This window comes from Rhinatrema bivittatum, chromosome 8, assembly GCF_901001135.1.
Source record: "Rhinatrema bivittatum chromosome 8, aRhiBiv1.1, whole genome shotgun sequence".
NCBI lineage: Eukaryota > Metazoa > Chordata > Amphibia > Gymnophiona > Rhinatrematidae > Rhinatrema > Rhinatrema bivittatum.
Genome location: NC_042622.1, coordinates 145,849,964 through 145,862,106, shown reverse-complemented (window position 1 = coordinate 145,862,106; position 12,143 = coordinate 145,849,964). Strand labels below are relative to the sequence as shown.

The window sequence follows — 12,143 nt, the reverse complement described above, 5'->3', positions numbered from 1 at the left end:
CTGACTACCCTAAATGTTTTTATTTTACTACTTACTCACAATCCATAGCATCAGCAACTTATACCGTTGTTGGATCCTGGCGTGCGCTTGTGCTCGACTCGGACTTAATGGCTCTGTCCTGGTCTGCCCATGTCCCGCCCCTTTTTGCAAAATCCTTTTCATTGCGCCTACCGGTACGTACGTGACTGCAGGCCTCTCAAATCTATGCGGCCTGCATGCATCCCAGTCACGCGTGTATCTCCCAGATTTGCCGTGCACAGGGCTTTTAAAATGTTCCCTTATGTGCATAGTACTACTAATACTGAGCATTTCTATAGTGCTACAAGGCATTTACCTGCTGTGGTGCACATAAGGATGCAGAACGTGTGCATACTCCTGCAGCGCTACACCTAATATGCATGTAGGGTGTATATGTGTGTGCGTGTCCGCGCATTTCTGTAGTTTAATATATAACATTCTAGAAGGGTGTGCAAGCTCGTGGCGTGTTGCATTCAACATGCATGCAGAATAATAGGTGCACACCACTGCAATGCTGCATGTAGGTACGTGCCTAGCTTCCCCCGCCTCTCTCCCCTACGCTTGCTGCATGCTGTACGTGCACCGAGAGCAAACGTCTGTACTAGCCGTTGTCCGTCAGGATTGGTCGATCCCACCTATTACATCACCGTGCGGGCGGGTCCCGGGAACGGTAAACAGGCTGCGGCTGAGAAACAACAAAAAAGGGGGCGGGAGTCTGGGTAAAGCGTCTTGTTCCCGCAGCCAGAACCCGAGCGACCTCTGTCCTTTGGTGCAGCAAGTAAGGTGAGGATACGCGGGGGTTCCTCCAAGCAGAGGGATCGGGGGCTTCAGGAGAAATTATGCCCCATCCTCCATCCCATGCACAGGGATCTGATGTTAAAGTGGGGAGGGGTGGGAACTGTCTCCCACGGCCTGGGTTCTGGAATTAATATGGCGAGAATCGATCGGTTACAGGGGAGACTGTGCTCCCATACATAGAGATGTGTTCTTCCTTCCCACTCCGAATAGGGATCGGAGGTTATCAAGCGAGGCCCTGAGGAGGATCTTGACACCCCCCCCCCCCCTTCACCCCCTGCATGGATCAGGGGTTATAGAGTGAGAATCTGGGAGTTGCAGGGAAACAGTTTCCGTGCACAAGGATCGTAATAATAGGGCGACGAACGATCGGAAGTTACAGAGGAGAGACAGTCCTTTATGCATAGGGATCTGGTGTTAAACGGGAAAAGCTCAGGGATTTGGGGTTATAGGGAGAGTTTCTAAGGTTTTTAGGGGAGACTGTCCCATGCAAAGGGATTGGGGGATTATAGGGCGAGGATCTGGGAAGTGCAGGGGAGATGGTCCTACCTTCCTAGGGATCAGGGGATATAGGGCGAGGACCTGGGAGTTACAGGGGAGACAGCCCCCTGCAGAGTTTGGGCTACAGGGGGCTATTTTCCCCCAACCTTTTTAGAAATCTTAATATATGGGGTACAGTTTTAAAGATTTAGGGCCTGATGTATTAATCTTTTTCTTTTAGGCACAAAATTAGAAAATCTCTTTAGTAGATCGTCCTTTAGTCACCTATTACATGGGCAAAAATAGAATTGACTCTCGTCAGTCAGCTGTATGCAAGTAACAGGATTTTTAGGCACCTAAAATTGTGTGTACTTTCATAGTGCGCCCAAACCTGTCTGCATAAAAATGAGCATTTGGGGGGCGGGGGCAATTTATTTGATGTACATCATACTTTACCATACCTAACACCTAACTTTGCACCCCCTAAGTGTAGTCACGGATGTTTACTTCCATAGCAAACCCAACTTTCAAATGTAACATACCAGCATCCCTGGATTTGCTTGTGCCTAGAGCAGCAAACATTTAGGGGCAGCAGGCTGACTAAGATTTGCTACCTTTCAGCTCTGGTGAATCTCATTCAGCAGAAAACAGCCCTCTCCTACCTTGTAACAGACCCTTACAGGAAGTGGAGTTTTAAAGCACTATAAGTGCCTAGGGCAGTGATGGCTAACCTATGACACGCGTGTCAGAGGTGACACGCCGAGTCGTTTTGGCTGACGCGCAGCGTTTCAAGAACTATTAGGAATTTTTTTTTTTTTTATCGGCTGCGCCGAGCCTTTTCTTTTTCAGCTGCGCCGACCCTTTAAAATGTGTTTTTTAGTTTCCCCCTACCCTCCACCAATGCCCCCGGGCGCAGGGAAGCTCATGCGTCGCAGCGATGAGGCTCAAGACAAAGATCGCGTTCAAACGCGCTGATGCTCCTCCTTCCTGCCTGTGCGGCCCCAGAAGTAAACGTTGCCGGAGCCGCGTGGGCAGGAAGGAGGAAGAGAATCAGCGCGTGCAGAAGAGGAGGAGCCGCCGCGGGTCGCTGCGAATCCCAAGTCGCAGCGGCCCAAGAAGAGGAAGAGGCCCAGTAGAAGGGCTGCCGCGGCCCAAGAAGATCAGGGCCGCTGCAGAGCCCATCCTGCGGCGACCCGCGAAGAGGAGACCCAGAGGTGAGAGAGAGGCTGAGGGCCCGTAGAGTGCGTGTATGAGGTGAGTTGAGAGAGAGGACCTGAATGTTTGCAGAGACAGCATGTGAGAGCCTCTGTGTGTGTGTGTGTGTGTGTGTGTGTGAGAGAGAGAGAGAGAGAGAGCTTGTGCCAGTGAGAGCCTGTGTGTATGAATGATTGTATGAGAGAGCATGTGCCAGTGAGAGCCTGTGTGTATGAATGATTGTATGAGAGAGAGCATGTGCCAGTGAGAGCCTGTGTGTATGAATGATTGTATGAGAGAGAGCATGTGCCAGTGAGAGCCTGTGTGTATGAATGATTGTATGAGAGAGAGCATGTGCCAGTGAGAGCCTGTGTGTATGAATGATTGTATGAGAGAGAGCATGTGCCAGTGAGAGCCTGTGTGTATGAATGATTGTATGAGAGAGAGCATGTGCCAGTGAGAGCCTGTGTGTGTGAGAGAGAAATGCATGTGAGAATGAGAACCTGACTGTGTTTGAGGGAAGAAGATGGAGAAAAAAGAAACAGAAAAAAAGACAATATAAAAGGAATTGGCAAAAAAATAAGAAAGGGAAGGTGAAAAAAAAGCCTGTGACCAACCAATTAGAAAACTAAGATCAGACAGCAAAGGCAAAAAAAAAATAATTACTTTTTAGTGATTGGCACATGTAATCTTTGGGAATGTGCAAGAATAGCACTTTCTCTACGGATCGAGATCAGCATGGAGAAAGTGGAAGCCCACGGGGCCTGCACAGAGGAGGCAGCAGAATGGACTTCAGTGTCAGTAGCAGCAATCGCCACCTCCGCAATAGCCACGCGGCATCAGTGACAGTGGCAGCAGAGGAATGAGAGAGGTTCTGAGGTTGCTGGCAAAAGAAAGCGAGGGGGGGGTCTGCCTTTAGTGTGTGAATGTGAATGAATGGGACTCTGCCTGGGGGTGTATGTGTGTGAATGCATGGGTGCCTGCCTGGGGGTCTGTGTGTGTGAGAATGAATGTGTGCATGCCTGTGAGTTGGGGAGGGAGTGTTGTGAACATGAATGGGAGCCAATAAAAAATCAACTGACAGATGAAGTTTGTAACGCTTGCTTGGACTTGAAGTGTACGAAATACCAACCTTCAATTGAAGATTTAGCCAATGAAATTCAGCAACAAAAAAGTCACTAAGCAGGTAAGGTAAAGAATTATTTGTTTTTGCTTTATTAATAAATACAGTATATATATTAAAATTATAACTTTGTTATTGATTAGAGCTACAAATATCACTAAATTATGGATTTTTCTAGAAGTGACACACCACCCGAGTTATGCTCGGTTTTTTTATGAATTTTGACACACTGAGCTCAAAAGGTTGGCCATCACTGGCCTAGGGCAACCCAGATCCTAAATCCGTCCCTTCGTACTGGGTACCTTGTGTTGGCAAATAGCCATGTTCTGTGCCTGACTTCAAATCGGGTGCCTTACTTTTAACCCAATAAGTCTTAACAGAGGGAGGTCCTATGACTGACGTACGGGCCCATGTTGAATGGTAGGTGAGATGGCGTTAAGTAATGCCTGTATCTGCTGCTTCCTGCAGGTATGGCTTCCTTATTGAAGAGAGGCCTTCCGCTGGCAGGCAGGACACTAGCTGATTCCCCACCCTCTCCACTGAAGTATGCTCTTCCAGATGCCACCATGCGAAGTTCGAGGATGGCCAGCCAAACCAGGGTAAGAAATCTTTATGCACCATCTCAGCAGTAGGAAGAGTTTTCCAGCTCCAGTGCATTGTATGGCTAGTTTGTTAAACTTGTCATTGATGGTTGTCCAGTGTTTTGTGTAACTTTTGGCAACTGTTGAATTTATTGTCTTTGTCTCGTTCTACAGAACCTCGGCAACATACACACACGTCATCGGGAAAGCAGTTTCTGGAATCCAGCTTTCGTCTTTGCTATTTTGGACACTCCACCTGGTGCTTTTGTGTCTGCTGGGCTGAGGAAGGAGACGCCCACCTTGCTCTGTCCTTCTGGTCGGCAGTATGCTGGGGCAAAGGGTGTAGCAGATGGGCAGATTTTAACTAGAGCTGCTCGAGCGCCACTTCTGGTTCTCCCCACAAGGCTTTTCCATCAGAACACGGTGACCAGTGGGGGGCTGACAGCTGAAGATTTACAGAAAGCCAGAGAGTCCAAGCTGGGGCCAATCCGGCCCTACCGGCAAATGGTAAGGGTACACATAATTTCACTAACAGTGCAGCTACTCTTTCTTGTACAAGGTTGGCACTTTGATGTTAGAATCATTGCCAGTGCAGGGCCTCCTCTAGCATTGCCCTGTGGAGTAAGCACTGGAAGGATATTCCCTCCAGTAGTGCCCTGCCTCCCCTGCAGAGTTAACACTGAAAGGACATCCCTTCTAGTAGTGCAATTTCTCTCTTAGTACTGCCTTGCAGTGTCGGCTTCTGTAATGATAAGCCCTTCACCAAGCCACATGGTGCACCCTGGCAGTCTCGGGGGAGGGGGGAAGAGGCATAGGAGGTAGTTTCCCCTTCAAAGTGCCAGCTGGCTGTTGGGGGAAGGGGAGGTCTCCCTCCAATGATGTGGCCATGTAACAACATGGAACACTAAATCCTTACCCCGCTCCCTGACAGGGCGCGTTGACAGCACCCAGGCAGCTGCCCATCTCACCCACTTCTTCTGACAGCCTATCACTGACCTGCATTATCACCCCTGGAAGGGCAGTGCCCGCAGCAGAATGGTTCCTCCACGTAATATTGTTCTTTCCTGAACCTAAAACCAGGTTCTTTGTGTCTTTGTCAGCTGAGTGACAAAGCTCGGGAGCAGAAGGTACCAGCAACACGACTGGGGAGGCTGGCAAACTTTGGAGGTAAGGGAATGGGGAAACACATGGGTAATTTCTTGCTGTCACTCTCCTGCTTGCCTTCCTGACCTGTGCACTTTCTCCCTCTATGAGAAATGGCACCCTGGATAGAACCCCAGCTACATCTCGTAACATCAAGACTGGCACCTCTGTGAGGGAGGGCCTGACACCTGCCATTCACCCCATCACCACATTTCTGTCATGCTCTTCCTGGCCAGCTTTTCCTCCTCGCCTCCCCTTCCACTTGCCGCCTAACGTATAATTTAAGACAATGGATTAGCCGTTGACTATGGTTCTTGGTTTGTAGGGCTGGCAGTTGGCATTGGGATTGGTGCACTGGTGGAGGCCGCAAAGAAGTCTTTACGAGTCGATGGGAGTGCAGAAGGTAAGTAGTGTGCCCTGTCAGCAAATGAGTAGTTCCCTGTACATACCCGGATCAGTCCAGGACAGCTGGGTTGCCTTCCCTCCAGCACATGGAGATAGAAAAAGACTTTGCGGAATCTGTCCTATACCCCTGAGGTGCCACCTAGTGTCTGCCAGTATTTTCTGTCTCCAGCAGATGGCGGATGTGCAAAACCTAGTGTCTGATAGTGGTGCTGAGTTTAGGGTTGGATTTGGTCTGACTTTAGTCTCTTAGTGCTTGATTTTACAAGGGAAGCCTAGTTTAAGGATCCCTTTAAATTAAAAAAAAAAAAAAAAAAAAGTTTGGTTAGAGCAGTGATCGGACAGTTGCAAGTAGCCTCCCAGGGGGTTGGCAGGTCCTGGTGGGACCATTCCCCCCTGGTATTCGAGGCTGGAGAGCAGAGGGTTGGGAACCCTGAAACTGCCATGGCGAGGGCTGATACCGAGGGTCCCGGCTCACTCACCCTCAGCCAGCCTGTCTTCAGCCAGGAAAAAAAAAATTGTGTTTGGGGCTCTCCGGCCATGCATCTGCTCCGTTTTTGCCGCGTTTTCGTTGATTTTTGCTGCTTTCCCGGCCCGGTTTTTGACCGGGAAATCCGTCCGTTCGTTGCAGTTCTTTTTTCGGGGAGAGCCAAAATCGAGGCCGGGGATATGCCTCGTGGTACGACCTGCTTGGCCTGTGGCAGTGCGCGTGCGGATTTCCCGCGCTGGGGTCTGCACAGCCTGTTTGTCAGGCAGAGAAGGTCCATCGGCCCTCCTTCCTTCCGTTGCCGTTTTCACCGTCCTTTTCAGTTCCTACGAGCTCCTGGGGGTTTGTCTTGGTCGAGCTGGTTCTTTTCTCGGGCCCCGATCCTAATTTAGCGGGATCATGCCACATGGTGCGGCCTGCAGGCTGGAGTTTGTACCGGGTGCTTGTTCAGAGAGCAGGAGAAGGCTGTCCTGGGGGAGGGGAGTTCTCCGCCACCTTTTTCACCGCGTCCTGCTGCCCCTGGGGGGGGGGGGGGGGGGCGACTTGCAGGCAGCGCAGATCTAGGACTCGGATGAATCTTCTTCCTCGTTCTCCTCCAATTTTGTTTTGTTGCTGCATAACGCCTTCAAAGCACGAAAAGCAGCAAAGAGCCAGGGAACTAAGGTCCCTTGTGAGGTCCCACCGTCACTGGGGGCTGGGACAGGAGCTTCATCACTCCACAAATGTACCAAGTCACACAGTGGCATAGAAGCCCCCAAGGCCAAACGCCCTCTCCGGTCCTTTTCCTGTCAGGTGGACAGTTCAGGGGTGGATGAAGGCGAGTCTCCTTCACAAGCCCCTGGTGAGGGACCGGATGCGGATCAGGATCACCAGCTCCAGCCAGTCAAGCCAGTAGATGCGCTTTAGAAGGTTTCTGGCTCTTTAAAAAAAAAAAAAAAAAAAAAAGAAAATTTACTCGAGATTGTGGGAAAACAGCGGCAGAAGGTGCAGCAAGTTTCTTTAAGCCTCCCAGGTGGGACCATCCCCCCCTGGTATCAGAGGCAAAAGAGCAGGGGGTTGAAGACTCGGGGACTGCTATAGCCGGCAGGTGATACCTGGGAGCCCGGCTCACTCACCCGCAGCAGGCAGCTCGGCACAGCCTTCAGAGCACTGTGAAAATAAATAAATAAAAAGGTAAAAGTTTTTTTTCTGGTCGGCCGGTCCAGCGTTCTCTCCAGCTCCCCTCTGCCTGCCTTATTGCTGCCTTTCGGCTCGCGCGAAGGCCCCTGCCGCCCGGTCTATTTTTTTCGCGCTTACCTCAGCTGATCGGAGCTAAACTTAGCCCAAGGCTATGCCTTGTGGTGCGGCCTGCTCCACGTGCGGCAGCGCGCGCACCCTCCTCTCTAGAGCCAGCATCTGTGCAGATTGTGTCTCGGGATGTCCGCTGAGGGGAATCCCCGTGGCAGCAGCAGTTCTTTGCGGAGCCTGGGAGGCTTACAGCTCAGCCGCAGCCACCTGATCCATTCCTGCTTAGTGCAGGGACAGAGGCCATTTTGAAAACATTCAGGGATGCAGAGAGAGCCACGATGAAGGCACAGAATTCCCCGCCACCTCTCTCCCCGCGACCGGGACCCTCCAGAGGGGGGGAGGGGGCAGGTCGCAGGAGGATTGGGCTGATACTTCGTATAGTGATCCTGAGGGGGCCTCAGATGGGTCTTCTTCATCATTCTCCTCGGACTTGGCGAAGTATTTTCACAAAATGTTCAAGGCACGGAGTGCGTCCAAATGCAAGAGGGGCAAGGTCTCTGAGGTTCCCTCCTCTCGTAAGCGTCCCAAGTCCCTGCCGGTGGGGGGGCATACTAAATCTAAGCGCCCTCTCAGATCCGTGGCAGGTGCGGATGATTCGTTTTCGTCGGATCTATCTGATGGAGGAGACCCTTCGCCGCAAGACCTTCAGGGGGTAGACGCAGGCCAGGATGGTCAGCCCCTGGTGCCCAAGCAGGGAGGCGCTTCTGTGGTGGACGGTGAGATCCCAAGGTGGTACGCTTGTTCTGGAGAGATGAATTGGGTCCGCTTATCCCGAATATTCTGGAAGAACTCGGAATTGAAGTCCCTTAGGAGGATTTGTGTATGGGAGCGGTGGGTCCCGTGATGTTAAGTCTAAGAGGTCCGGCTCGCTCTTTTCCCTTTCATATGTCGGTCACTGACCTCTTGTTCCAGGAGTGGGACACTCCGGATCTAGGTTTGAAAGTCAGCCGCGCTATGGATAAGTTGTACCCGCTACCGGAGGATGCGCTGGAGCTGCTCAGGGTACCCTAGGTGGATGCGGCAGTCTCTGCAGTCACTACAAAGAACACCATCCCAGTCACGGGAGCGACGGCCCTAAAAGATTTGCAGGATCGAAAGTTGGAAGTACAGCTTAAAAAGATGTTTGAGACTTCCTCCCTGGGAGTGCAGGCGGCCATGTGCAGCAGTTTTGCTGTGCGTGCGAGCCTGCGTTGCGTGCAGCACTTACAATCTGTGGCATCCCTTTCGGGAGTGGAGGCGGAGGTGGCTTACAGTGCGGATGCATTGTATGATCTCCTGCGCATGTCGGGAAGAACAATGGTCTCCGCTATTTCGGCCCGCAGGCTCCTTTGGCTCAGAAATTGGTTGGCGGATGTCTCTTCGAAAGCTCAGCTGAGTTCCTTGCCTTTCAAGGGAAAGCTGCTCTTTGGCCAAAGTTGGAGGACATGATTAAGTCTCTGGGAGAGAATATGGTCCACAAGCTGCCAGAGGACAGGCCCAGGAGCAGAGGCTCTTTTTCTCAGAGGTCCAGATTCTGGGGGAATTGTCGTTTTCGGGCCTCACGGTCTTCTGGATCCTCCTCTCGTCAGGCTCCCAGCCATGACGGATTCGTCACGGTCCAGTCTTCTTTGGTGGCTGTGTCCAGATTACGAAAGGGTGTGTATTTGGAAATTCCCTCTTGGATAGTGGTAACCATCGATGCAAGCCTCTCCGGGTGGCGAGAGGTTTGTCGAGGAACAGCAGTGCAAGGTCAGTGGATGAGGATGGAGTCTTCTTGATCGATCAATCTGTTGGAGACCAGAGCGGTTCGGTTGGCCTACAGGCCCTCCTTCCCTTAGTAGAGGGGAGATCAGTGTGGATTCTCTCCGACAATGCGACGACGGTGGCTTACATCAATCGTCAGGGCGGAACTCGGAGTCATCCGGTGGTGACAGAGGCTCAACTTTTAATCAGCTGGGCGGAACAGTACCTGTACAGGATAGCAGCCTCTCACATTGCCAGAGTGGACAATGTGCAGACCGATTTTCTCAGCCGCCACCAGTTGGATCCTGGAGAGTGGGAACTCTCCGACGAGGCTTTCAATCTCCTGTGCAACCGATGGTCCAGGCCCGCAATGGACCTGTTGGTGACGTATCGCAATGCCAAAGCTCCTCAATTTTTTCAGTCGTCGAAGAGAGCCAGGGGCGGAAGGTTTAGATGCTCTGGTGCTTCCCTGGCCAAAGGACATTCTGCTGTACGTTTTTCCGCCATGGCCATTGGTTGGCAAGGTTCTACGCCACATCGAGGCTCATTTGGACAAGGTGATACTCGTCGCGCCAGAATGGCCGAGGCGCCCATGGTTTACGGACCTTCTCAATCTGGCAGTAGATGGCACGCTGAGATTTCATCCGTCCCTGAGTCTGCTGCGACAAGATCCCGTTTATTTCACAGAGGTAGATCGCTTATGTCTAGCGGCATGGCTTTTGAAAGATGGAGATTGAGAAATAAGGGTTACTCGGAGGAGGTAATTACTACGCTTTTGCAGTCCCGTAAACCTTCTACCTCCATAGTCTACGTCAGAGTTTGGGGTATTTTCGAGGATTGGTGCCTGAACCACGCGGTGGAGCCGTCCAGAGCTACTATTCCGGATGTTTTGGCCTTTCTGCAGGCAGGTCTAGTAAAAGGTTTAGCCTTCACTTCCCTACGAGTTCAGATGGCAGCCCTTGATATTTTTGGGGAAAGGTACAGGGCCTCGCTCTAGCGTCTCATCCGGATGTGGTTTGTTTTCTGCGTGGTGTTAAACATCTTCGTCCTCCGATTCGGAACCCCTCAACCTGGTTCTCCGTGCCCTTTTGTAATGCGCCTTTCCCTGTACGTACCCGGATCAGTCCAGACAGTGGGTTGTGTCCCCCTTCCAGCAGATGGAGTCAGAGCAAAAACTGTAAGGACGGCCCCTAATAGGTTGGAACGCCCTCTGTGACCCTTCAGTATTTTCTCTGACTCCAGCAGGTGGCACCTACGGTTCCCCAGCATTCTTTACTAGATTTTGAGTCTATTTTTCTTACCTTTCCGGTATGGATCAATTAAAAAAAAGATAAATAAATAAAACAGAGTTAATTTCTCACTATCCTCCCAATCATCCCTGGGACTTGCAGGCAGAACTTGATAGGGACAGTTTCCTATTGTTCCTTCCCTGTCTGTGGATTGGGGGTAAGTTGGGGTTTTTTTTGGGGGGGGGGGGTTTATGTACTTTCTTCTTTCAGCATCTTTTTTTTAAATTTATCATATTTTTCAAATATACAAGCATAAATACTTGGTTGAGATACATGGTGAAAATACAACATAAAAATAAAGAGATATTCATTCCTATAGTCAAATAGTATATAAACTTTTCACCACAGTTTCTAAGTCCTCTATTATGGGGAAAAAGAAGAAAGAAATTTAATAAGGCATGCATTTAAGAAATAGAAAGGAAATATCAGACGATCCAACAAGGTTCCCTAAATACATTTAGTTAGAATTCTTACTGAGGTGTTGTACTTCTCAGAGCTACTTCATTTTGTTTATCTAATATAAGCTTTCTTAATTGTGAGGGTTGAAAGAAACAATATTTGATTTTTTGACACTCAATACAGCATTTACAGGGAAACTTCAGTTTGAATGAAGCACCCAATTGTAAAACTTCTGCTCTTAACCTAAGAAATTCTTTTCTCCTCTTTTGGGTTTCTTTAGTAACGTCAGGATACATTCTTACAGACATTTGAAAAAATGTCTCTTCTATGTTCCTAAAGAAGAGCTTCTGGACCCACTCTTTATCTGTATTTAACAAAAAAGAAATTACCATAGTAGTTGGTTGAGCTAATTCTAAATTTGTGAATTCTAATATATCTGTTACATTTAGTGGTGTCAAAGATGGTTGTTCTTTGTCTAATGAATTTTTCCATGAGGGGATATAATATACTTGAGTTAAGGGAGGTAATGTTTGCTGAGGAATTTTTAACACCTCTATAGCATATTTGTTCCACATCTCTCTAGCTGAGAGGTGTGGAACTTTAGGAAAATTAACCAACCTTAAGTTTTTTATTTCTCTGTTGATTTTCCATACCCTCCATTTTCCTAGAGAGGTATTGGTTTTCTTTTATAATTAACTCATTTAGATTTTCATTTTCTTCAATTCAGCTATATATTTTTCAATGAGCTGGTCCCTCACACCATCATCAACAATTATCTTGTTAACTCTTGACTCCATTTTTTCCATATTATTAACTATTGGGTTCAGTTGCAATGATACATTTTTGTTTAATACAACTAACGTTTCCCAAATAGTTTCCAGAGAAAAGACTAAAGGTCTCTCTATAGGAAATATTTCAATTTTCCCTCCTCTTGGCCCTGAGTTGACAATAAACCTTCAGTTATATTCCCCCCTGATTTACTAGTAAAACTAGTTTGCTCTGCTCGCATATCTAAAGTTGTTCCCAGTCCATTTCCCAACTCGCCACTTTTTTCAATAGGCGTTGGGTTGTCTGTAATCTGGTCAGTTCTTATACTAGCAGGATTCTCAGGAGGGACTCTAACATCCGGGGATAAAGAGATCTCCAGTTCACGAAGATTTGCTGTGCCTTCCTGCAGACCTTCAAGTGATACATCACCCGGTCGAAAGGAAGCCCTTCTGATG

General features: G+C 49.3%; 1 protein-coding gene across 1 annotated transcript in view; it reads left to right on the top strand.

Moving 5' to 3' along the window:
• Positions 1 to 652: 652 nt before the first annotated feature.
• LOC115096856 (atypical kinase COQ8A, mitochondrial-like) overlaps positions 653 to 12,143 on the top strand; it is a 53,248-nt gene continuing 41,757 nt past the window's right edge. Inside the window, exons 1-5 of the mRNA XM_029612060.1 lie at positions 653 to 801; positions 4,079 to 4,209; positions 4,366 to 4,698; positions 5,292 to 5,358; positions 5,660 to 5,737. Of these exons, the coding sequence (XP_029467920.1) occupies positions 4,081 to 4,209; positions 4,366 to 4,698; positions 5,292 to 5,358; positions 5,660 to 5,737 (607 nt within the window). The 5' untranslated portion in view covers positions 653 to 801; positions 4,079 to 4,080. The remainder of the gene's footprint in view (positions 802 to 4,078; positions 4,210 to 4,365; positions 4,699 to 5,291; positions 5,359 to 5,659; positions 5,738 to 12,143) is intronic.